General features: G+C 35.8%; 1 protein-coding gene across 1 annotated transcript in view; it reads right to left on the bottom strand.

The window, feature by feature from the left end:
* The window catches only part of LOC123240773 (olfactory receptor 5-like), a 14,209-nt gene extending 6,651 nt beyond the window's left edge, over window positions 1-7,558 (bottom strand). Inside the window, exons 1-2 of the mRNA XM_044668486.1 lie at window positions 7,464-7,558; window positions 6,604-6,640 (exon numbers count right to left, since the gene is read on the bottom strand). Of these exons, the coding sequence (XP_044524421.1) occupies window positions 6,604-6,640; window positions 7,464-7,558 (132 nt within the window). The remainder of the gene's footprint in view (window positions 1-6,603; window positions 6,641-7,463) is intronic.
* Window positions 7,559-27,984: the final 20,426 nt, after the last annotated feature.

Below are 27,984 nucleotides of genomic sequence, written 5' to 3'. Positions count from 1 at the left end.
ATATATATTGCAAATATAAATAACAAATATAAATACTATATATGTATATAAACACACACACACACTCCAAAGATGATAATAATTCCACTAAAGGTTATGGTATTGGAAAATTGCCCAGAGCACTGAGGTCAAGTGACCAGCCTAAGATCACACAGCCAGGAAGTGTCAGAAGTGGGAGGTGAACCCAAGTTTTCTTGCCTCTGAGGTCAACTTAAAAAACTATGAAATCTGGGGGCAGCTGGGTAGCTCAGTGGATTGAGAGCCAGGCCTAAAGACGGGAGGTCCTAGGTTCAAATCCGGCCTCAGACACTTCCCAGCTGTGTGACCCTGGGCAAGTCACTTGACCCCCATTGCCTACCCTTACCACTCTTCCACCTATAAGTCAATACACAGAAGTTAAGGGTTTAAAATAAAAAAAAAAAAGAAAAAAGAAAAAAAAAACACTATGAAATCCTGCTTCTATATATTGAATGAAATTTCCCAGTCAGGGTTGAGGCCAGGATTGGTGTTACTAAATGATTTTCATTAAAACCAGTCTGAGCCAGCCTAGTCAAGTTAAGCTTTACTTTTATTTTATTTTTTTCCTATTATTTTTTCCTTTTATTGATTAAGAAAAATTTTCCATGGTTACATGATTCATGTTCTTTCCTTCCCCTCCTCTCAGCCCCCTCCCATAGCTGATGTACAATTCCACTAGGTTCCACAAATATCCCTGATCAAGATCTATTTCTATATTATTAATGTGTACATTAGGGTGGTCATTTAGAGTCTACATCCCCAATCATATCCCCATCAACCCATGTATTCAAGCAGTTGTTTTTCTGCTGTTAAACTTTACTATTAATAAGTCTATATATTTTTATGTTTATTATTATTGACTCAAGTATTTGTGTGTATGTGTGTATGGATTTTGCTTTTTAAAAAGGGTTCAAATTTGTCTTGGTTGAATCAAGGAGACGATAGATGTCTCAAATCTTGGTGTTGTAAGGGATTTCCAAAGTCATCCAGTTCAGCACCTCATAGTCTCTAAAGGAGACGGCCATCCACATTCTGCTCCTAGACCCTAGGACTAGCCCTTTGTGTTTTTGGATTGGTCTTATGTCCCTTAGTTTATAGCTAGAAAATACATTCTTCTCTGGGGCAATTGGTCAAAGAATGATCAAGGGCATGAAAGTTCCAAGAGACATTTAATATGTGTTTGCTGAAGTACAATGGCATTAGATTTTGGGAACATTGGATGGGAAATGAGCAAATGAAACTGAACGACAAGGGGAACCTCAGAGATAGGGAAATCGTATTATACTGCAAATGCTGAGAGGCTTTCCTTGCTGGATCATTAAAGACTTCTAAGCTATTTGAATATTTTTTAAAAAGACTCAGGAAAGTCACAAGTCATGTATTCGAGACTTGGCTTTATCCACAAGGTATTAACAGTACAATCTTTCCTCCCTCTGATCCTGTTCCACCATCTCTGCAAAATAGGCAAAATAAACTTCATGCTACCCCACTTGAAGAGTTAAAAGAAAAGTGTTTTGTAACATCCATCCCCCCCCCATGCACACACACACACACACACACACACACACACACACACACACGGATCAGATGTTCTTTATGGTGTTGCTCAGTCCAGACCATTCTATATGTTTTGCTCTCCTGCTTCAGCCTTTTCTTTACCCTTCCCTATCCTTTATGAAAAGCAATCATGCCCTTCCCCTGCCAAGCTGGCTCAGCCACTTCTTCCTTCCCAACTCCTGTCTGAGACTCACCTCATCCATGGAGCTTTCCGTGATTGTCCCTTCAAGATCCTTATCCCCAGACCCTCACACAAGGCTCATAGATTTTACTTTTCTCTTCTTCTATTCTCACTGAAAGAATATAAAGATACATTAAAGGTGTCACACTTAGATATCTCCATGGTCTCCACAGAGAGAATTCTTCCCACTTTTCCAATGTCATTAGTGAGTTTATTCCACAAACATGAAGACATTATTTTAGTTTTCCTCCTCCTCCATTTTTCTGTCAGTAGCATTGACTACCTCCTCCTCCTCCTCGATGCCCTTTCTTCTTTTGCCATGAGAACCCTGATTTCTCCTGGTCTCCCACCTACATTTTGAATTGTCCATTCTCAATCATTTTCATGGATTCATTTTCTTCCTCCCTCTCCTTAATTGTGGGCTTATGAAAGTTTCTTATTCTAAGATCTCTTTTCACCTGTTTCCATGGTTTCTTCTTGGGCAACGTAGCCCCATTTGATCATTTGGTAGTGACTCTCCAACACTGAAATTCTTAAATCAAATATGTCATCTAATCATTTGTGGGTTTTTAACTGTAAAGATACTTTTTTTTTCATTTTAGAGTAGAGGATTATTGGACTCTTTCAGCTCTGAGTTTCCAAAATTCTTTTCAGATCAGTCTTAAATCTCTCTATCTGGCTCTAATTACTGAATTTTCCTCAAGGACAGAGGACTGGTCTGGCAGTTAGATTCACCTATGTTCAAATACTCTGATTCACATCAATTTGGAGACCATGGACAAGTCTCTTCCCCTCAGTGACCCAGGCAACTATGAGACTCAGATGAATTGTCAATTTGCACTAGTGACGGTGCTTTCAACATAGGGGAGCTTCTCTACATTTATGAAATCCTAGATCTAGGACCATCCATCCCTTAAAAGAATTCTTTGCAATGCTGTAGTAGGGATTTTGCAGTTACCTGGTAATAAAACAAAGTGCCTGGTTGCTTGTGTCCATCAGCAATTCAGAGGCAACATCATCCCATTATTATCATCATCCTCCCTAAACGTGCCTATGCTTCCAGTTTCCCCAAATCTCCTGCAGCATTACCCTTCTCCCAGGTTTGCCATTCCAGAGTCATCTTTTATTATGCCTGCTCCCTCTGCACCCCAAGTCCAGCCAGTTGATAATTATGATGAATATACCTTTATCATACGCAACAATGAGTGCCATGCATTAAACTTGAGATCAGATCATCCAGCTCTAAGTCCTGAGCTTTTTAAACTCTATTGCCCCATCACTATACCTTTGGCTGTCTTACCTGAGTGTAAAGAGTCACTGAGATGAGCTTGAGCCTCCTATATATCTCACAGAGCATTTCTCAGGAGGGAAACCAGGAGAACAGACAGTGGAGGCCTGGATGTACAGCCAAGGTGGAGAATCTCAGGAACTGATGAGTAGGAGATGTATAAAGAGCTTCCAGTTCAAGAAGTCCAGACAGAAAAAAAGGGCCATCATGTCTGATACTCTTAGCATGAACTCTGTACCTGGAGGAATCAGTGCCAGTCTGCCCCCTTGCTTACTTAATTATTAGAAATGTGGTATGATGGGCATGATCTGGAAGATCACAGACTCTAAGGATGTGAGGGCTGCAAGGATTCTTAGATATAATCAAATTTAACTCATTCTTTTTTAGAAACATGGCAGTGGAGACTGAGAATTCAAGTCAGAGGAAACATGATGTGCCAACCAGAGGTTCACAGGATTTAGAGGAGGAGGAGACTTTATAGATCATCCAGTTCAAGCTCCTTATTCACAGATGGGGAAACTGAGGGCTAAATATGCTAAGTAACATTTCCTATGCCACACAACTAGGAAATAGCCCTGGAGCTCAAACTCAGATCTGCTCACTTGAAGGCAATTAGTGCTCTTTTCCTGAAGACAGGCTGCTGACATTTCACAGCTTCCTTATCCAACAGGTAGATGGTCAGGGAATCTTAAACCTGAGATGCCAGCCTTAGAGGCTACTGTGAAACCCTTGGGGAATTGCCAAATAGATGGTTGCCAAAAACTTTTTTTTTTCACCAGTGTTTATTATGAGGTTAGGAGGGAGACAAGGCACCCACAATTTGATTAGAAGAATACTTATTTGCCTTATAATCAGAAGACAAATTTGATTTCCAAGTCACCGTCAGTATTTTTTTAAAAAACCATAGAGAATGGAAGATATATCTCACTATTAGAGAAAGGGAAATGTTGGAATTCTTTTTTAGTGGTAAAGGAATGTATTTTTCAAGCTATAGACCAAGGAGATTGAGTTCAATTCATGGAAAAATCTTTGAATATAGTAAAGAGATTCTTAGTGAATACCCAGAAAAGGAATTTGACATCATGAAGATTCAGTATGGCTTCTTCAAGAGCAGATCATGGAGGCTAGTTCAAGCCTCCATCTCTCACCTGAACTATTGTAGTAACCTTTCCTATTAAAAAAAATTAAATTGTATTGGTATCTTTGATTTTCTTTTTATGTCAATATAATTTCCCCTAATATTTTTCATCTTCCCTTTCCCAGAGATCCATCTCATATAAAATAATATTTAAAAGTCAAAAGAGGGAAAAATCATAACTCATCACTACATCAAAAAAACTTAAATGTATGTTCAAATAAAACACATTATGACATATGTATAACATTTGTATTGTATAACATTTGACACATATGTCATAACTAGTGTTTTATTTGAACATACATTCAGGTTTTTTGATGTAGTGATAACAGTTCTGGGAGGGGGGATAAAAGAGGGGATGGAAAGAACATGAATCTTGTAATGATGGAAAAATATTCTAAATAAATTAAAAAACACACTTGTAGTCCTCCAATTTCTACAAAAAGGTGGATTGGGATTGCCTTCCTATAATTTTTCTTTCAAACTATATTGGTTCTTAATAATTTTACAACATTCACTTGTTATTGTGTATGTGTGTGTTCTTTCCACTGCTATCATTGTTTAGTTTATTGTTTTTTTGGTTCTTTTTGTTTCACTCTGTTTCAGTTCATATAGGTCCTTCCATGCTTCTCTGTATTCACCATATTCATCATTAACAATACCTTAATAGTCTATTACATTTATGGTCCACAATTTATTTACCTATTCCTTCATTGATGGGCATTGGATTTTTTTTAGCATAAACAAGAGTTATACTTTGTCAAAGGGTTTTTCCACATTGATTGAGATAATCATAGTTTTAGATGGTATTTAAAAATATGATTAATTATATTGTTTTCCAAATATTAAACCAAGTTTGAGGTGATAAGATGAAAATATAGTGGGATGGAATCAGTGCTAGTGGGAACAATTTCTAAGAAGAGCCCAATGAATTTGGTAGTTTTTTCTTTCCTTTTTTTTGCCAAGTAAGGGAAACAAAATAATTTTAATATAGAAAACATAAGGGGAAGCTTGATGGCTCAATGTATGGAAAACCAGAGCTGGAGACAAAAGGTTCTGGGTTTAAATTTGACCTTAGACACTTCCTAACTGAATGACCCTGGGCAAGACACTTAACCCATTGCCCAGGCCTTACTGCTCTTCTGCCTTGGAATCAATATATTATTTTGATTCTAAGATGGAAGGTAATGGTTTAAAAATCAAATCAAATCACTGGGATCAAAGGTTATGAGCAATCAGCTCACTAATTAAAAATCACTATTAATAACTATAGGAAAAAATATTCTAAATCACTAACACTGAGAAAACAAAATCAAAGCAATTTTATGCCCAAACTAGAAAAGATGTTGGAAGGTCTATGGAAGGATTGGCATGCTGATACATTTGCTGGGGGAGGTATGAAAATAAAATCTTTCTTGAAAATAATTTGTAATTATTAAAAAAGGTAACTAAAAATGTCCATATCCTCTGATTCATAAATTCTACAACTTAGCATATTCCCAAAGGAGGTAATGAATTAAAAAGAAAAAAAATGATTCCATATTAACAAAAATATTTATAACAGAACTTTTTGTGGTAGCAAAGCAATGAGAATATGGCATAGAGCCACTGAGCGGGAATTAAACACATTGTGGTACATAAATATAGATAAATATTATTGGGCTGTAAGAAATGCTGATTATAGTGAATCTAGAAAGTATGAAAATAAATGAACTGATGCAAAGTGAAGTCAGGAGAATCAGGAAAACAATATAAACCAGGGCAACAACCATGAAAAAGGGAAAGCACAAAAATCACAAGACAATTGTAAATGAATGTTGAAATATTATAAAGAATGAGTTTCCTCCAAAGAAGATTTGTGAAAGCATCTCACCCCAATTTTTTGCAGAAGTGTATGTGGCAAGTGTGTTTATGTATGTATATGGTAGAATGGCCTTGTATGGCTGGCAGAGAAATTTGAAGTTTATTCCATAGGAAACAGAGAGACATTGAATTTTTTTGAGCAGAAGAATGATGTATCAGAACTCTGGATGAGAAATTATTCTGGTAGGTGGTACAAAGGATTAGCTGGCATAGTGTGAGCATAAATGGAAAGCATAGAAACAAAGATCATTGAGTGTTCAGACTTATAAGGGACTTCATAGGCCAATGATATCATAATTAGGGGTTTATGGGGTAGACAAAAAGGAGTCAGTTTTGTTTTCCCCAAAATCTACTCTGGACAACCTTAACAACAATATTATGTGGTAGATGTTCTTATTCTCTTTATTTCACAGATGAAGAAACTGAGGCAAGTAATGGTTAAGTGACTTGCCTAGAATCTCACAGATAGCTAGTAAATGTCTGAGACCAGATTTGAACTAAGATCTACTTAATTCCAGGCCTAAACTACTATCCACTGACCCTCCACATTACTCAAACTAAAGATAGGTTTTTCTCCCTCGTTTGGGGGAATACCCTTTTCCCCCACAAAAATAAAAGAGAGTCATTGAAGTATTTTTCAAAATATCCAGAAGGAACAGAAGGACTTTTCAGAAAGCTACATAAACAGTGGGAACATCTTTGAAAGGAAAATGTTGATCTGATCATCTCATTTAAAAAGTCAACTATTAACCTTATCCTCAGTTTCCTTCTCAGTAAGAATGGAGATGGTAATAATACCAGCTCTCAAGTTTGTTTTAAGGATCAATCAATCAAAACATAAACAATTTTGGGGGACCTGAGGTCTTCTTGGTTTATGTTCAAGGCTTTGTTCGATGTCCCACTTAGCGGCCTCAGAAACTATTATTAAAAATGTTTGCCATTTCAATGGTTTCCTAGAATTTGGAGTGTATGAGATATTAAAGAGGACAAGCATCCCTAGTGTGAGGACTTGCTCTTCTCAGAGACACTTATTCACCTTTGGTGTCCATCTCACTCCCAACTCTCACTGAGGTTCCAAGAAGTCATAGGATGGGCAGCAGCCACACTCTGGTAAAACTGTCTTAGCACATATGGGCTAAAATAGGTTGAGGGCAACTGACAGACCTCAAACCTCATCTGCCTCAAGTATATGAAAACTTCACCCAGCAGAATGGGCAAATGAGAACAATTTGTTCCAATGATCTTAAAAGTAGCTAGAGTAAGCCCTGTAGAACACTTAGAACTTAGTCAGACATTGAAGATGCCAAGGTCATCAGTTGCATCCTGAGTCATTGCCAGTCATCCTGACTTCTATCTTGCCACTGGACTTCAATGACTCTAGAAGAGAAGGTGAGGCTGATTTTGTGTAACTGCCTCACTTCAATACAATTCGCTGGAGAGTCATGCCATTACCTGTGATGTCATTGATCTTCTTTGATAATGAAGGACAAATCGCTTGAGCTAGCAACACCATTATTAGGTCTGTATCCCAAAGAGATCAAATATAGGGGAAAAGGACCTATCTGTACCAAAATATTTATAGCAGCTCTTCTTGTGGTGGAAAAATTAGAAACTAAAAGGTTGTCTATCAACTAGAGAATAGCTAAACAAGTTGTGGTATGTGATTATAATGGAATTCTATTGTGTCATAAGAAATGGCAAACAAGATAATCTTTTTCTCACACACATACACATAAATTTGAAAAGAAGGGAGCAGCTGGGTAGCTCAGTGGATTGAGAGTCAGGCCTAGAGATGGGAGGTCCTAGGTTCAAATCCAGCCTCAGATACTTCCCAGCTGTGTGACCCTGGGAAAGTCACTTGACCCCCATTGCCTATCCTTACCACTCTTCCACGTAGGAGCCAATACACAAAAGTTAAGGGTTTAAACAAATAAATAAATAAATTTGAAAAGACTTATATGAAGTGATGCAAAGTAAAGTGAGCAGAACCAGGAGAACATTTTACACAGTACTGTCAGTAATGAAATAAACTCTGAATGACAACTATTATCAGCAATGCAAGGATCGAGGACAACCCAAGGAACTCATAATGAAAAAGACTATCCACTGCTATAGAAGGAACTGATAGAATCTCAATGTATATTGAAAAATACTGTTCTTTATTTCCTCCATTAATTTTTCTCTAGTGTATGCAATATATCTCCTTTCATGCTATGATGAACATGGAAATATATATTGTATATTAATATTTATACAGTTATATCATATTGTCTGCCATCTTGGAGAGGTGAGAAGGAGGGAGACAACAAGGATTACAAAATGTCAGAAAATATTATATAAAATTGTGTCAACAAGTTTTAAAAATTTTTTAAAGAAAATGAAGGATGAACAACATCTCATGATTATCTCATCAAGCGAGATAATATTTGTAAAATGCTTATCACAATGTGTAGCATATAATGTTGTCATCCTTCCCTGCATCTATTCCATACTATATTTGGAAAAAGATCCCTTTTATAAATGAATAACTAATATGTATATAGGACATTGGGGTTCATAAATCACTTTATGTATATCATCTAATTTAATCTTCATAACAAACATGAGAATGAGGGAGATATCTGCTGAACTGAGAAGTGAACTTCTCTTAATCAAGATGGTGTTTGGAGGGCAGAGTCAAGCTGGAGGCTTAGCAGAAGCAAAAGCTGAAACCACTTTGTCATTCCATACCAATCTTTAAAAGCACTTCAAAAAGACAAGAATCCAAACCCAACAGCAAGATGGAGTCATGAGACTCTTCTGCTGAACACAACTTGATAGATAGGCAGAAAGGGTCTATTTTCATGGGATGAAGGAGAACTGGAAGCAAAACTGCACACAGAGTAATGCTGGCCAACCCTATCTCCTGACCTACCATTCTAGCTTTTGTGATAGAATGTAGACTAACTTCAGGATCTTGGGTCAGGAGCTACACCAGAAAAAGAATACCCCTGACCCACCCCTTAAAGTCCCAGAAGTTGGTGAGGATCAAAAGTCCATTTGACAGGCAATTTCAAGCTTTAGCGACTGGCTGCATTGAAGACAACCCCAGGGACCATTAGCTAACCCTGTGTAATCCTGTAAAGCAGCAGAGGAGAGAATCAATAATCAGCTTACAGAATTCCACCTTCCCCCCCCAAAAAACCCCAAAAGACTGGGAAAATGAGTAAACAATAGAAAAAGCATGTAACTATTGAAAACTACTACAGGGAAAAAGAGCAAAGAACAGAACTGACAGAGGATGACAGGATCCAAGTAATTACAAGGAAAACTTCCCAAAAAATGAGAATTGGTTTCAGGCTCTGGAAAAACTCAAAAATCAAATAAGACAGGTTGAAGAAAAATGGGAAAAAGCAAATAATATCTTAAAAAGTAAAATAGGCCAACTGGAAAAAGAAGAGCAAAAATCCAAAGAAGAAAAGAATGTCATGAAAAGAAGAATAAATGGAAGAGGAGATCAAAAGGTCATGGAAGAAATTCAGTCTTGAAAAATTAGAATTGGGCAAATGGAAGCTAATGACTTCATTAAACATCAAGAAACAATAAAACAAAATCAAAATAATGAAAACAAATAGAAGAAAGTATGAAATATCTCATAAAAAACAACTGACCTGGAAAATAGCTCCAGGAGAGACAATATAAGAATTATTAGACTACCTGAACGTCATGACCAAAATAAAAAGTCTAGACATCATATTATAAGAAATTATCCAAGAAAATCACCCTAATATTCTTGCCTAAGAGGGCAAAATAGAGATTTAAAGAATCCACAGATCACGTCTTGCAACAAATCCCCAAATAACAACTCCCAGGAATGTTATAGTCAAGTTCAAGAGTTCTCGAGTCAAGGAGAAAATACTGCAAGCAGCCAGAAAGAAACAATTCATGTATCATGGAGTCCCACTCAGGATTACACAGGATCTGGCAGTTTCTACATTGTATGACTTGAAGACTTGGAATACAATCTTCTGGAAGACAAGGGAAATGGGTTTACAACCAAGAATCACCTACCCACCAAAACTGACAAAACTTATAGGGGAAAGTATAGCCTTTTAATAAAATAGAAGATTTCCAAGCATTCTTGAAGAAAAGACCAGACTTAAGCAGAAAATTTGATGTACAAATACAAAATTCAAGCAAGCATAAAAAGGTAAATAAGAAAGAGAAAAAAATTTAAGGGCTTCAATAAAATCAATTTTTATATTCCTAAATGGAAAGATAATCTGTAAATTTTAAAAATTGTTATCATTATCATAGTAGTAAGAAGAATACATAGAGGGTGTGGTAGAAGCTATTTAGGATGATATATCAAAAAACTAGGGGTGAAAAACAGGATCATACTAAGAGAAATTGGAAGAGAGAAGCAAAATGGGGTAAATTATATCAAATAAAGAGGTTTTGGGGCAGAGAATACTATGGTAATTAAGGGGAGGATGAGGGTGTCGACAGGTAATACTGACACCTCACTCTCTCTGGAATTGGCTCAGAGAGGAAAGAATAGTCAGATTCATTGGAGTATAGAATCATATCTTACCCTACAGAGAAGTAGAAGGGGAATAGGAAGGGAGGTGGTGGGAAGGGGAGTAATACATGGGAGGGGGAAGGCAGGGAGTAATTAAAAGCAAAACACTAGAGAGAAGAGTGAAAGGAGAAAGGTCAGGATTAAAAGGGGAAATCAAAATGAAGGGAAATATACAGATGGTAATCATAACGGTGAATGTAAATAGGATGTACTCACCCATAAAATGAAAGTGGATAGCAGATGGATTAAACCAGAATCCTACCACATGTCATTTATAAGAAACACATTTGAAGCAGGTAGACATATACTGACTGAGTAAAGATAAAAGGCTGGAGCAGAATCTATTGGGGTTCAACTGAGATAAAGAAAGCAGGAAGAGCAGTCAGGATCTCAGGAAAAGCTGAAGCAAAAATATATTTGATTAAAAAATATAAGGAAGAAAGTTACATATTGATAAAAGGCTGTATAGACAATGAAAAAATATCAGTACTCAACATATATGTACCAAATAGTATAGCACACAGATTTTTAATGGAGAAACTAAAGGAGCTTAAGGAGGAACTAGATAATAAAACTATACTAGTGGGGTACCTCAAACTTCCCCTTTCAGAATTAGATGAATCTAACAAAAAATAAATAAGTTCTTTCTACATATCAAACAACATATCAAAGTATATAGAATACAACCAAAGCAGTAGTCAGGAGAAAATCGATATCCCCAAGTGCTTATATCAACAAAATAGAGAAAAAGATCAATGAATTGGGCAACTAAAAAAAAAAAACAGAAAAAGAACAAATCAAAAATCCTAAATTAAAAACTTGATTGGAAATCCTTACAATCAAATGAGAAATTAATGAAATTGAAAATAAAAGGACTATTGAATTAATAAATAAGACTAGGAACTGGTTCTATAAAAACAACAACAACAAATAAAATAAAGTATTGGCTAATTTGATTTTAAAAAAGAAAGAAGAATCAAATTACCAGTATAAAAATGAAAAAGGTGATTTCACCTCTAATGAAGAGGAAATTAAAGCAATTATTAGGAGCCATTTTGCCTCATTATATGACAATAAATCTGACAACCTATGTGAAATGGATGAATGTTTACAAAAATATAAATTGCCTAGATTAACAAAAGAGAAAATAGAATCCTTACATAATCACATCTTAGAAAAAGAAATTGAACAAGCCATCAATGAATTCCCCAGGAAAAATTCCCTAGGGTTATATGGATTCACAAGTGAATTCTATCAAACATTTAAAGAACAATTAATTTCAGTACTATACAAAGTATTTGACAAAATAAGCAAAGAAGGAGTCTTACAAAATTCTTTTTATGACAGAAATATGGTACTGATACCTAGGCCAGGAAGACCAAAAACAGAGAAAAGAAAATTATGGACCAATCTCCTTAATGAACATTCATGCAAAAATCTTAAAATACTTGCAAAGGACCAACAACAGCAACTTATCAGAAGGATTATGCATGATAACCTGGTGAGATTTATACCAGAAATGCAAGACTGGTTTAATATTAGGAAAATCATCTGCATAATTGACCATATCAATAATCAAACTAACAGAAATCACATGATTGTCTCAATATATGCAGAAAAAGCCTTTGACAAAATATAACCGCCTTTCCTATTGAAAACACTAGAAAGCATAGGAATAAAAGGGTCTTTCCTCAAAATAATAAGTAGTATTTATTTAAAGCCATCTGCAAGGGGGCAGCTGGGTAGCTCAGTGGACTGAGAGCCAGGCCTAGAGACAGGAGGTCCTAGGTTCAAATCTGGCCTCATATACTTCCCAGCTGTGTGACCCTGGGCAAGTCACTTGACCCCCATTGCCTACCCTTACCACTCTTCTGCCTTGGAGCCAATACACAGTATTTACTCCAAGACGGAAGGTAAGGGTTTAAAAAAAAATAAAGCCATCAGCAAGTATTAACTGCAATGAGGATAAGATAAACCTTCCCAATAAGATCAAGAGTGAAGCAAAGATGCCTTCAAAATCAATAATTTTAGCAAGGCTGCAGGATACAAAATAAACCCACATATATCACCAGCATTTCTATATATTTGCAACAAAATTCAGCAGCAAGAGTTAGAAAGAGAAAGTTGATTTAAAATCACCCCAGACAATGTAAAATGTTTGGGAATCTATCTGCCAAGACAAACACAGGAATTTTATGGATACAATTACAAAACACTTTTCACAGAAATAAAACTAGATCTAAACAATTGAAAAAACATGAATTTCTCGTGGGTAGGCTGAAATAATATAATAAAAATGATGATCCTGCTTAAATTAATTTACTTATTCAGTGGCATATCTATCAAACTTCCAAAAAAAACTTTATAGAACTAGAAAAAGTATCAAAATTCATCTGGACAAAGAAAAGATCAAGAATATCAAGGGAATTAATGAAAAAAATGTAATGGATGGTGGTCTAGCAGTATTAGATCTTAAACTGTACTATAAAGCAGTGATCTTCAAAACAATCTGTTACCGGCTAAGAGATAGAAGGGTGAATCAATGGAATAGGCTAAGGTAAGTGATTTTAGCAATCTAGTGTTTGATTAACCCAAATATCCCAGATTTGGGGATAAGAACTCACTGTATGACAAAAACTGCTGGGAAAATTGTGAAACAGTATTGCAGAAATTAAGTTTAGATCAATATTTCACACCCTATACCAAGATAAGTTCAAAATGGGTATATCACAAACATAAGGAGTGATATTATAAGTAAATTAGGTGAATGCAGACTAGTTTTGCCTGTCAGATCTATGGAAAAAGGAAGAATTTAAGACCAAACAAGATAGAGAACATTACAAGATGTAAAATGAATCATTTTGATTATATGAAATTAAAAAGGTTTTGTACAAGCAAAACCAATGCAACCAAGATTACAAGGGAAGCAAGAAACTAGGAAAAAGTTTCATAAGAAAGTTCTCTGATAAAGGTCTCATTTTTCAAATATGTAAAGAACTAAATAAAATATTTAAGAAACCAAGGCATTCCCCAATTGACAAATGGCCAAGGGATATGAATAGGCAGTTTTCACATGAAGAAATCAAAACTATCAATAATCATATAAAAATGTTCAAAATACATCTTGATTAGAGAAATGCAAATCAAAACAACTTTGAGGTACCACCTTATACCTAGCAGATTGGCCAATATGACAGTAAAGGAAAATAATAGTTGGAGGGGATGTGGCAAAATTGGGACACTAATGCATTGCTGGTGGAGTTGGGAATAGATCCAACAATTCTGGAAGACAATGTGGAATTATGCCTGAAGGGCTTTAAGAGAATGCATGCCTTTTGATCCAGCAATACCACTACTAGCTCTGTATCCCAAAGAGATAAAAAAAAAAAAATGAGAATGGATGTATTTGTACAAAAATATGTATAGCTATATTTTTTGTGGTGGCAAATAATTAGAAACTAAAGAGATGTCCCTCGCATCAATTAGAACTCATATTATGTTTTATTTACTTACCAGCAGCTGCGAGAAATTCTATGAAGCAAACTATAAACCAAGTGTTGTTGTTTTTTTCCCATTTGTGAGCCTTTCCCAAGAACCTCCTCTTGAGAAAGTACTTGTGCCAGCTAAGTTCATTCCAATTCTCTCAGTCTTTAACTCCTCGAACTTCTTATGGACCTTGGCTCTGTTCAAGTAGTTTCCACTTCTTCCTCCTTGCTTTTCCACTGTTTATTAGCATTATTATCTCCTTTTAAAAAGATTTATATGTGTTTTTATGTTGTTAAAATTTTTAATAATTGTTTTCTGACATTTTGCAATGTATGTTCCCTTCTTCCTCCCATCCTTTCCCTCTCCAAGAGGGCAGATATATGTTGTACATGTTTTATCATACAATACATATTTTCATGTTCATGCTGTGAAAGAAGACATTACTTCCAGTAGAGAAAATTTATTGAGGAAATAAAATGAAGAATGATACAGTTCAATTCCATCAGTTCCTGTGGTAGTGGATCATACTTAGTTTGTTCACAGTTGCCCATTGTACTTTACTGTTGTTACTTTGTACAACATTATCCTAGTTCTTCTCACTTCATTTCGTATCATTTCATGCATTTCCCAGGTTTTCATGATTGTCTTTTTTATTATTTCTTGTGGCATAATAGTATTCTATTATAATCATATACCACAACTTGTGCAGACATTCCCCAACTGATAGACAACCTTTCAGTTTCTAGTTCTTTGCAACCACAAAAACAACTGATATAAATATTTTGGTATAAGTAGGTCTTATTCCATATCTACAGTTTCTTCAGGATATAGATCTAGTAGGGGTATTACTGAGTGAAAGGGTATGCATAGATTGATGGCCCTTTTGGCGTGGTTCTAAATTATTCTCCAGAATGGTTGAATCAGTTCACACCTCCATCAGCAGGGTATTAGTGTCCCAGTTTTTCCACATCCTCTTCAACATTAATTATTTTCCTTTTGGACATATTAAACAGTCTAATAGGTGTGAGGTGTTACATGAAAGTTGTTTTAATTTGCATTTCTCTAATTAATAGTAATTTGGAACATTTTTTCATATGTCTGAAGATAGTTATAATTTCTTCATCTGAGAATTGCCTGTTTATATCCTTTGACCATTTGTCAACTAGGGGATACTTTTGGTTCTTTCTTTTTCATATTGCCTTCTAAAATTTTTTTTAAATTAAAATACCCAGTTAATTACCTCCCTCCCTCCTCCTTTCCCATTAAAGAATGCATTGATAAAAAAATGGTACACACATCTATAAAAATGTCCTATTTCTATTCATCAGTTGTTTTTTTTCTGTGGAGGTGGACATACACTCTCTATCTTCAAACAAAATTTCTGTTGCTCTATATAGTGTTCTTGGTTCTGCTAATTTCGCCCTTCATACTTTCATGTAGGTCTTTCCATGTTTTTTTCAAAATTAAACTGCTCTTCATTTCTTATGGCATAGTAGTATTCTGTCATAATCATATGCCACATTCCCTGATTGGTGGGCATCTCTTCAGTTTCCAGTTTTTACTGCCATAAATTTGACTTGGTTCTCCATATAGTTGAGTAATGAGTTCTTTATCAGAAAGATTTTCTATAAAATTTTTTCTCTAATATTTTTTTTTGTTTTCCTTCTAATATTAGTTAAACTTCTTTTGTTTGTGCGAAATCTTTAGAATTTAATGTAGTCAAAGTTGTCTATTTTATATCTTGGATTTTTCTCTATGTCTTGTTTGCATTTTTTTCTTTATCCCTAGGTCTGACAGGTAAATTATTCTATCCTCCCCTAATTCGTTTATGGTATCATCCTTCATTTCTAACTCATATATCAATTTTGACTTTACCTTGGATTATGGCATGAGTTGTTGGTCTTTGACTAATTTCTGACATACTGTTTTCTGTGTTCTGTTCTATTATAAGTTCCTTGATGCAGAAACTGGTTTTGGCTTACATCTATGCTCCCAGCACTTAGTTCATGACATTTAGTAAGCCCTTAATAAATGTTTTATCTAATCTAATCTAGCCTAATCTGTGTCTTCCATGAAACTACTAAATTTAGAGGGTTCAAAGGGTATATTTTGTCTCTAGTATCATGTAAGTCTTTGAGAGGCAGCTCCATGAATACACATAGACATGGTAGATATTATATAGCACTCTGCTTTATTGCTTTTGTTCTTATTTTGTTAAAAATAAAGTACTGTTTGCAATGAATGTTAGACTGAGAATAAAACCCAAGACTGAAATCATTTAGAAAGAAGTTTGTTAAGTCATGCAGCAGAGTAAGAGAACTAAAAAAGGGGGTGGCACATGCCTGGAAATTATACATTTGTGAGTCTTTCCCAAGAACCTCCTCTTGAGAACGTACAGGATTCAAATAAAGGTAGAAGGAATAGTAATTGATTGGCCAGCACAGAGACAATTTCCATATAAGACATGTAGGATACTTGAGAGGTATAATGAAAGAAAAATACTCTCATTCCTTGCATGAATTTTTGGATCTGGCTGGGCTTCTGTTCAGTGTAACCTAGGTTCTGGGTTAAGCATTCAGAAAATCCAATCTCTAAGCAGCAGGTCTGGGTTTTCAGCCACATAGGACTAGGTTAAAACAATGCAATGAAGTTTCCCCACATTGTTCCAAGGCAGAAGAAAGCTAAGAGATAGGTAATCGAGGTTAAGTGACTTGCCCAGTCATATAGCTAGGAAGTGTGTGAGGCAAGATTTGAAACCAGGACCTCCCATTTCTAGGTCTGGCACTTTATGGACTTAGCCACCTAGCTACCCCATCCCAAACTCACTCAAAAGAAATTTGAACCTTCCACTATTATAGTTGGTTTGAATACTGGGGCAAATCCAAAATCCCTTTGATTCTCGGAATTCTAACCTGCTAAGCTAACATTAATTTCTTGTTCTAAGAAGCATGATGAAAAAGGTCTTAGTAGCAAAAACTTACCTTTTTTCTATTATTCACAGACTCCTAATTGTCTGACATTAGCATATCAGTGTTGCTCTTTATAAGAACAGAGAAAATATGTTTAACTATATATGGTGCTTTATTCTTTGCTTGGGAATAATATCAATAAAACAATAATAAAAAGTGTACTGTACAGCCATGCGACCTATACACCTTCCAATACCCAAGAAGCTCCAGATAGTCTGTAGGCTGCTCTGACATCAGAAGTACTAAGGAAGATAAAGCTTTTAAAGAAAATTCTACCCCCAGCACCTACCACGATACCTAGAACACTCAAAGAGTGTTTATTAATTGATGTTTTAATGTGTTTAGAGGAAGCATGATGTATTGGGCAGGTAATCGACTTAGTGTCCATAAGGTTTCAGTGTCACTCTGGTCCCAGACAGTTGCTAGCTGTGTGGCCCTGGGCAAGTCTTTTAAATTCTCTATTCTCTTCAAAATGGAAATTTGAACTCTATGGACTCTTCAAATCTATGATACTTTAAGCCTTATCTCTTCCTCCTTTGATTAGGCAAAATATTACAGGAAATACAACACCTCCACAGACATCACCCACTAGAAATAATCATTAGATGAACACTCAGGAACCTGGACCTGGAACTTGAATCACTTCTCTTGAAAATTTAGGGCATGGATTAAAGATCTGGTATAAATTGACACTCTTGACATGGATTGCTTCACTATTTGGTAGACTATCAGTGACAGGGCTGGTGCTTCTTTCTCACTGCTTCTAGTTCATTTTGAGGGCCAGGGAGAAACAGGTCCCCATCAATGGTCTGCCACCATTTTATTCTGATATTCCTGTGTCCCATTCATAGCTTCTCTTCTTTGCTATCATATCTTAGGCCTTCCACTTGCCCATACCCCTCATCAGGCATTGAAAACCATAAGTTTAGGTTTTCATTAACTGAGATGTATAACAGATTCACTTTAAGCTTTATAATCATCAGGAAAACTTGGCTGTTCCTTCCTTCTCACTGATGATTACCACTGTTCCAAAGCAGAATGGTTTGCCTATCTTGTGACAGTCGTCTGGGATAAAGGAATCCCTTTTGGGAAGGCCAGGGGGTCCCTTTTTGACTCTTGCTTTCTAGGATTGAGTTCAGAGTGCCCAGCCCCACCTTTCCACCAGTGATATGACTGTAAAAAGGGAAAATCTCTGACCAAAAGCCGGGTTTATGTCTAAGGAAAGGCTCACTCAGAGATGTTGGTGAAAACAAGATTCTTAATGAGTTTGATTGATGTTATATGTCATAAAAATGGGGGTCAGCTCAAAATTCAAGCTTTATTGACAAATAATAAAGAAACATAGAAGAGGAAGAGGAACTGGGGACAAAGAGAGAAGGAGACCTGATACACAAGTCAGCCATAAACATGTGGAATAAAACTCACAAGAGGATGACACTGTGTTGGGAAATACAAGTCCTTTCAAGTGTTCCTTTCAGGGTGGAAGACTTAATTCTGATGTGGGTTGACAGTGGACAGTAAGAGGGAAGTAATAGGAACAGGATCCTCTGAAATTTTGCATTCCTCACTAGTTAGTACTGGTTAAACATCAACTATGAAATACGTAGTTTCTGCACTACTCAAGCATGAATTGTAGATTGTTCAGTTATCCACTCTGTGTACTGGATTTGTAACATTCTATACTAGGCATCCAGCTTTGTGTTCTTAGAAATAATTAATAACTAGAGTGGTCCCTCAATGTACTGCATCCCCCCAGCCCCAAGTTCTCACTCTAGAAGAGCAACAAGACCTCTCCCACAATAACAAATGGTGACAAGTTGGACAGTGGAGGAACATGGAACCTGTGAATTGGGGACTCTGGCATTCCAGAAGAATCTTCCCATCTTACTCATGCTCCTTACTTCCTATGGCAACAAATCCCAAAACATACATCCACCTGAGTTTGGGAAGGGACATGCTAGGCTACCAGACCCCAATAAATATGCCAACCATGCTCCATAGGGTGTGGAAGCTCCATTCCTCAGTGGAAGCTGCCACTCTACAATGGAAGTTGCCATTCTACAGTGGAGCTGTTACTCCATACTATGAGCTCCAAAGAGGTTACTCTACTAGCTCATGGGCTTATCCATTGGCCCTAAGGCTACCTGATTAATCCCCAGACTACTCCATCAGCTATCTGGCTATTATATCACCAAAAAAACCACTTGTATTTCAAGTAAAATTCTTTTCTTACTTCTGGATTGAACTGACTTTGAGTCTCCCATTCTTGGGGTGAGATCCTGCCACAAACTTGAGTGTGTTTCTCCCACATCAATTCTATGAGTGTGACATGCTCCCCAGAAGGGGAAACATGCTTTAAAATACCCTGCTGGGAGTGGGATACTTAAACCCTGATCTTGGTGGCTGCCTGGAGCTGGTCATCAAAGTTCAAGGCACTTAGGGGATTGTGGAGGTACACAGGTGCAAGGTGGAGGACAGGCTGATACTTGGCAAGATATGATTTTTGGACATTTGGCTGTTGTTTCTCAGGCCTTCAGTTCTAACTCTTTGTGACATTGTGGACTATTATCCTGCCAAAATTGGCCATGAGGCTTTCTTGGCAGAGATGCTGGAGTGGTTTGCTATTTCCTTTTCCAATTGATGAAGGTAAACAGGGTTTAAGTGTCTTGTAAAGGGTCACACACATACCAAGTGTGAGTCCAAATTTGAAATCAGGTGTTCCTGACTCCAATCCCATGATCTATCTACTGAGCCATCTAACTATCTCCATATACATCTGTATTAACCTTAAATTATTGTCAATATTTTTCCATGGCCTAACCTTAGAGCAATGATTTTTATGCATAGATTCTATGAATCCTAACTTCCTTTAAGAGGAAAATGTCATGGCAGTCCCAAGACCATTAGGCCTTACCTTGCAACAACTGCCTCATGGTTCTGCTCATGTGAAGTCGAAACAAAGGCTGGGTGGCCAAAGGCTCCATTTGTGGCAGAAGGGATTCTTGTTCACAAGGCAAACTTTGCATTATTTCTGAGGCTCCTCTATCTCTAAAATTTGGTGAGTTTGTGACTACATGCTCCTTGAGGCACCTTCTAGGCTAACCTTCCACCTCTCTCTAAATAATAGTGTATTAGAAAGGACTCTCAACTTAGAGATTGGGAACCTGAAACTTCACCCTTAATGGGTTCAAGACCCTTCTAAGCCCTGGTTTTCTCATCCTTAAAATGAAACTAATACCAGTGGTCCAGAGTGTTCTTGGGAGGATCAAATGATTTCATGAATGTATGTATAATGCCTTATGATCTTTAAAGATTGCAATCATTATCATTATTAATTATAATTATTTGTTACTCTTCCCCTTTTCTCCCTCCCCTTCTCTTTCCTTCTCCCCCTATCCTTACCTCCCATCACTTTCCCTGCACTCTTTTATGAAGAGTAAGGTGAAAGATAGTGGAAATAGATAAAGGGACTTGATGGAGAGACCTGAAGGTATATCTTCTCCTTCTTTTCTTCTCTTTTTCTTCCCCTCCCCTCCTCTCCTCTTTTGTCTTTTGTTTATTGCACTACTTAGCTGCCCTTCCCAAAGCATAAAACACACACACACACACACACACACACACACACACACACACCACACACACACACACATCTCATATATCATTTGCTACTCACATCCCTGTTAGATGGCTCAAGTTCAGTTGTTATCACAAATTTCTCTCCCTCTCTCTCTCCTTTTTTCTCTTTCTTTCTTTCTTCCTTCCCTTTCTTCCTTCCTTCCTTCCTTCCTTTCTTTCTTCCTTCCTTCCTTTGTCTCTCTCTCTCTCTCTCTCTCTCTCTCTCTCTCTCTCTTCCTTCCTTTCTTCCTTCCTTTCTTCTTTCTTCTTGTCTAATGACATTAAGTGGACCTGCTTAAAAATAAACAACTAGAAATTATTAGAAATTGGGGCCAAACATCTTTCTTCCGACTCTAAATCTGGTTAGGTTCCCCTATAAAAACCCAGCAATATTTATCATAGAATATTCAATATCCAGAAGAGTTAATCAATACTAAAAGGGACTTAGATTTGGAGTCATAGAATCTGGGTTCATTTTTTTCTTCCTAACTTTATGACCTTGGGAAATTAATTTAATTTCTCTGGGGCTCGGTTTCCTTGGCTAAAGAGAGAAGTGAGAGAGTTGGTCCCTGAGGCCATTTCTGGCTTAATACCAAATTCTCTAATGAGAAGTTGTGGTTAATAATTCATATCTGCACAGAATCATAAGTTTATGTAAATCCTTTCCTCATAGCAATACTATGAAGTTAGTGACATAAATAGTATCATCCTCATTTGACATATGAGGAACTGAAGTGCAAAGAGGGGAAATACTTGGCCTGGGTAGTGTTTACACTCAGGTCTTCTCATTAGTCTCATTATAGCACCCTAAACATTTCACAGTTCATCAAGACATATTGGAAAGGGAACTGGGATTCTGGGAACAACTAGATAATGATTCACTTACTTTCCAATTCTAAGAGTCTAGAATTCTTAATCTAACGAAAAAGAAAGATCACTGGACTTAGGGGAGAAGAAGACCTGGACTTGAATTATGATTCAATTATTATTTGATTATGGATAGTATGATCATAGGCAAGTCATTAATACTTGTTGCCTCTGGAAACAGCTTACTTGAACTATAAAATGAGCATAATAATAGACAGCCTATTTTATAGTGACATGTAGGGACAGCAGTGTATGTATTCCCATTAAAAAAATTTTTTTAAACCCTTTCCTTCCATCTTGGAGTCAATACTGTGTATTGGCTCCAAGGCAGAATAGCAGTAAAGGCTGGGCAATGGGGGTCAAGTGACTTTCCCAGGGTCACACAGCTAGGAAGTGTCTGAGGTCAGATTTGAACCCAGGACCTCCCGTCTCTAGGTCTGATTGTCAATCCACTGAGCTACCAGCTGCCTCCTGTATTCCCATTTTTTGATGAAGAAATTTATGCTAAAAGAGGTTAAGGGATTAACTGAGGGTGACTACCAGTAAGTGTTGGAAGCAGGATTAATATATTTGGGTTTCCTGAGTCCACTATACCATCTAGCTGTCTCAGATGTAGTAGTTGGATGCTGCTAGATCTGGAGTCAGGAAAACCTGAGCTCAAATCTAGCCTCAGGTACTTTTTAGTTTTGTGGCACTAAGCAAGTCACTTAACTCTCATTTGCCTTGGTTTCCTCATCTGTAAAATGGATAGTATAACATCATCTGTCTTTCAGGGTTGTTGTGAGGACCAAATAAAATAATATTTATAAAAAACTTATCACAGTGCTTAGTACAAAGAAGATGCCGTATAAATATTAGTTATTGTTATTATTGTTGTTATTATGATTTTTATATTTAAAATGGATTTCATCTCAAAATTCCTTAATCCCACACATTTGTCAGGATTGTTATGCCCTCTTCAAGTTGTCAAGAGCCAGCACTGCATAGAGAAAAGAACATGAACCGACAGGGCTTGGCATCAGAAGATTTAGCTTTGAAACCCAGGATAGAAATTCATGAAAATGGATCATTCATTTTATTTTTCTAACACTTCATTTACTTCTCAGAAAAATGAGGAGGACTTATTTGCACTATTTCTCTTGAAGGTTTGTTGGGAGGAAAGTAATATAGAAACATGAGCCAAAAGCTATGCAATTACAATTTGCCTGGTTAGGCAAAACCAGCCACAGAGGTCCATCAGTCATACTAATAAATTATACAGCTTTGCTTGCCATGCCATTTGCCTCATCTGGCTTCCCACAAGGTGTTTTCCCAGCTGTAAGCCACTTGCTTTACCAGAGGAGATAATAAGGGCTCCCTATGGAACTTCTCATTTAGTGACTTAGAATAATTTAAATACTTGTTGACTGTGCCAGAAAGTTCCTGCCCAATTCCCATTCTAATCTGTGGACTTTTACTTTTAATGAGCCCTTTGTCCCTCGAGGCTCCCTTCTTAGGCAGAGGCAGCAGTAAGGAAAAGGGAAAGCTAATTACTTAGGCACCTGCCTCCTCTCCATACTTGCACTCCAGGCTCTCAATCAACTGGCACCACATTAGCCTCATATGAGGGACTGGGGAGATTGCAGCCTTGGGGACTCCATTAATAAACTTAACTTTGTACTTTCTTCTTGGCATTTCAGGAATTAACTCTAGGACACCAAGACCCTTTGGGTATTTCTAAAGCAAATCTGCATGTTAGATGTAAGAAAATGGATATAGAAGGTTTTCTAGCTACTGGGGTGTCTAATGTATGTTGGGGTGCAAGGGTGCAGCTGAAGCTGATGAGGTGGAAGGGTCAGGGGGTGGTAATGATGATTATGGTGATCAAAATATGTTTTACTTTTAATATGTCACCACCAATGCTGTCTGTTTGCAAATCTTCAAAGTCTTCAAGCACGTTGGGTTGAGGAAAGAATTCTTTCCTCAGAAGTTGGTGCTCCTGGATTTAGCAAATACTAGAAGACTGCTATCCATAGTTCAGTCTAAGCCTTGCTTAGTCAATAAATTCCATCGATTAGTTCAATCATTCCTATAATACTAGATAGATTTAATAATTACTATTTTGAAATATAATTTCAGATCCAGTTGTCCTCCTTCCTCCATCTTTCCCCCACCCACCTCTCCTCATTGGCTCTCTTGATACCCATAATTTCTCAATATGAATTTATGATTTATCTAATTACACAATTTTTTAAGGAAATTGATTCATAAAGCACTACATCTGTGGAATAATTTAGGAATTAACCTAATCTTTATAATAATTGCTTTATTAGATGAAATCTTCACTTTCTTAGCCCAGCCCAATCATGGACACTAAATATCTTTCCAATAATTTAGAACTTTATTTCTAGAATAGAAGTATAAATTTCCAAAACATAATGGGCTATTTTATATAAGTTCTCTCTTTTGGAAGGTTACCATATATGTATACCTACATATGCACACACATATATGTATGTAAGTGTTTATAAATATATAAATCAAAATGATATCAGAAATACTTATTTGTTTAAATACACTTTTCATTTTGTCACACCCTACAAAAACTCAGACTATTTAATACTTATAAAACAAAATCCCTTTCAGGAATCAAGTAAAACAAAAGAAAAGAGTGACTGTGACTAATAGTCTATGGACATTTTTATACTTCAATAAACTTCAATTAAAAAAGGAAGAACTTGTGAATGCTTTGTAAATTAATATCAATGTCTTCTATAATTTTGCTGTGAGTTTCACTGCTGCTAAATGTTGAATTCATTTATGTAGATATAGTAATTATAGATTTTTCTTTTGGTTCTTTTTGGTTTACTCCACATCACTTCACATAATTGTTTCCGTAATTTTTTGGGTTTTGTCACATTTGCACTGTCATATTCTATTATATTCTTTCCCCATAATGAGTTGATACCTTCCTTTATTAATATCAAATTACTTAATTCATTCTGTTTTCATTTAAAATGCTATTTTTCCTTCTACAGCTTCTGTGAGCAATGAACAGAAATATACTTTGAAAATACAAAATTATTCCTGTGGATATATACTTTACTAATTTTCTGAAGCCATTGGCCATTTCACTTTTATTTTACTAAATAGTGAGGTAAAATGCCACAATTTATTGAATGTACCTAGAAAAATTCTACTGGGAAGATTTGTATCTTTAAATATTTTAGTACCAATACCATTAATTAGTAATGTAATAAATGCTTTATTAATATATTGTATTACTGCTACTTACTTAAATATTACTACCATCTTAATAAAAACAAGACTTGAGAAATTCTCTTGAAATAATAAAGCCAACATGGTAATATAAAAAAAAGCATAAGATATGAACATTTGAACATCTAAGGTGAAAAATTTTAAATAAAAAATACTAGAGATAGAAAAGACAAATATAACTGAAGAGTCATTAGCTAATGTGACGAAAGAGAGAGGAGGCGGTAGAGTGAGAACTAAATCATCAAAATCAAAAGTGAGAAAGAAAAAAGAAATATGCTTTATTAAATGTCAACAAAATTAAAATTATCAGTGAACTACAACATAGATTAATAATAAGCAAAAGAAAAAACTCCAGAAAGAAAAATTTAAGAAACTATAAATGAAATCCTAAATTTATATACAGTTTCACTAAATGGATTATATCAACTGTTTAAAGAATAAGTATTCTCCATGCTATATAAAATGTTCCCACTGGTAAAAACTTTATTCCTTCCTCAATCTCTAGTCCTTTGTCTTCTAAATTACTATAATATAATAACAATATAGTTGGGCAGCTAGGTCTCACAGTGGGTAGAGTGCCAGGCCCATAGTTAAGAACATTCATCTTCCTGAATTCAGATATGGTCTTACTAGCTGTGTAACCCTGGGTAAGTTATTTAACTGTATTTGCTTCAGTGTTCCTCATTTGTAAAGTGAGCTGGAGAAGAAAATGGCTATCATAGTATTTTTTGCTAAGAAAACTCAAAATGGGATCACGAAGAGTCAGATATCACTGAAATGACTACAACTAAACTAATATATATATAAAAAACATGATAGTTTTTTGTTTTTGTTTAAGCTTGTAATCCATAACTTAGTAGGATGGGAAGTTAGAGTTCATTATGTCCAGCCCTCTTATTTTATTAATAAAAAAAAAAAGACTCAAAGATAGTATTTTTCTTGATCAGGTCTTGTAGTCAATGAATACCTTCTTATACAATATCTCAATTGGGGTTCTCCTGATTAAATCTTTTATGCTGTCTGCTATAAAACACTGCCTTCTACTTACCCATTTCAAGTTTTAAAGGTAAGGGTGAAGGTTGAGGTTAAGTAAATAGTTATAGAGAAATGCCTTACCATATTTGAGATTTATTTTGAAGGAATATAATAAAGTATGATGAAGGCCAAAACAGATAAAACACTGAATATCAATAAACTAAATTCAACTGGATTTCTTTGTCCAACTTTTTCGATAAGACAATCACGTTCCTCTTGCCCAAACAGTAAAAGTAGAGAAAGAGACCTATAAATCATGATCACAAAACATATCTGTATTAAATAAAATACTTGCAGATGTAATGTAATGTAATGTAATATAATGTAATGTATAATGTAACAACATGACAATATGATATAGCATAATGCAATACAATGTAATATAATGCAATATAATATAATATAACATAACACAATACAATACAATATAATATAATTAATATAATATATTCAAAATATTATTCATTGTACATTAATTTGATTTATATTAGGAATGCAAGGATAGTTTGAAATTAGATAAAGGTAGCACAATAAATGATATTATAAAATAGGAGGCAGAATGGTGCAATGGATAAAGTACTCATTTGGGTAAAAAAATGCCCAGTTTGGTTTCCAGCTCTGATATTTAATATGTGACCATGGACATATTCTGCTACAATGGAAAGGATAAATTCACTGGGCAATCCTGAACTCACAGATTTCCGATTATTAATGTAATAGCAAAACAATAAAATTATGATTTTATCAATACATGTAGGGGAAAAGGCACTGTTGAAATATATTACTACTTATCATAGAAGTCATCTCTAACAAAGATTTAATATTCTTCTCATCAGACTATGGACAGTTTCTCTTACATCTTTTTATGGACCAGAATGGATTTGAGCTGAATTGGTTTTCTAATATCAAAGCATATTAAAACAAATGAATTGAACTCATTCATGCTAAAATAGCAAATAGCACAAGAATGGATTCATCCTCTATCCTTCAGAACATTTATCTAAAATAAAAAAATAAGTAAAATTTGTAATGGAGAAATACTGGAAACTTCCCCAATAAGAAAAGGAGTGAATCAAGGTTGTCCACCATCCCAATTACAATTTAGTATAATTTTAGAATTATAAGAGAATTGAAGAAGAGATTAGAAAAAAGAATCCTACAGTATGTTACCTCCAAAATACATCTCTAACTCTGCAGGACAGATATATAGTAGAGTGGGTTGTATCCAAATTTATTACAGTTTAACTGTCATTACAATAATGATTTCAGAGAAGGAAACAATAACAATAGATAGCATAAAGAGAAACCAATTTTAAAATTGTGGGCATGGAATTTAGATTTAAGATAAATGAGGAGGTAGTTGAGGAGAATCTGTTTTTCCTTATTTCAGTTTACCTATTGCCATACTATGTGCAAGCTACTGAAAAATTCCAAGGTAAAAGTGAAATAGCTCTTGCCTTCCAAAGACTTAAATTCTACTACTTTCAAGTTATCAGATGTAGATGAACTGTTCCTTAGAAAACTGAAAAATTGGCAGATAAAATTGCTGTCAGTGATTTTTGAAAAATAAAAAAACTAGTCTAAAGCAAGAAGTAGGGAAGGAGAATTTTAAAAACTAGAAGTATTTAATGGTAGATAACATGGTCACCATGTTGGATGGTGTGTGTTTTATGCACATGTACATTTATGTGTGTGCCTTTGTGAATGTGTCCAACTAATGGGATAGGTGAAATAAAGTAGACAATTAAAAGAATCCTAGGATCTCAGAGTTAGAAGGAAAGTTAGTAATCCATCTTGTATTGAGGTTTTATAGATAAAATTAGAGTCCTGAAGGCTATGCCAATGAACCACCAGCTCAAGTAGATACTTCTATGCCAAGGCCTTGTGTACAGACCCCCAAAGAGATCATGTCCCTTCTTGGCAAAAATCATCTCCCTACCATCTCTGATAAGTAGTTATCAAGTCTTTTCCTGATAAAAAGCCTCCATTAAGAATCAAGTCAAGGGGACAGCTGGGTAGCTCAGTGGATCAAGAGCCAGGCCTAGAGATGGGAGATCCTAGGTTCAAATCTGGCCTCAGACACTTCTCAGCTGTGTGACCCTGGGCAAGTCACTTGACCCCCATTGTCTACCTTTATCACTCTTCTGC

Source organism: Gracilinanus agilis, chromosome 3, assembly GCF_016433145.1.
Source record: "Gracilinanus agilis isolate LMUSP501 chromosome 3, AgileGrace, whole genome shotgun sequence".
Lineage (NCBI taxonomy): Eukaryota > Metazoa > Chordata > Mammalia > Didelphimorphia > Didelphidae > Gracilinanus > Gracilinanus agilis.
The sequence above is the reverse complement of the archived record's forward strand: the minus strand, read 5'-3'. Positions and strand labels throughout refer to the sequence as shown.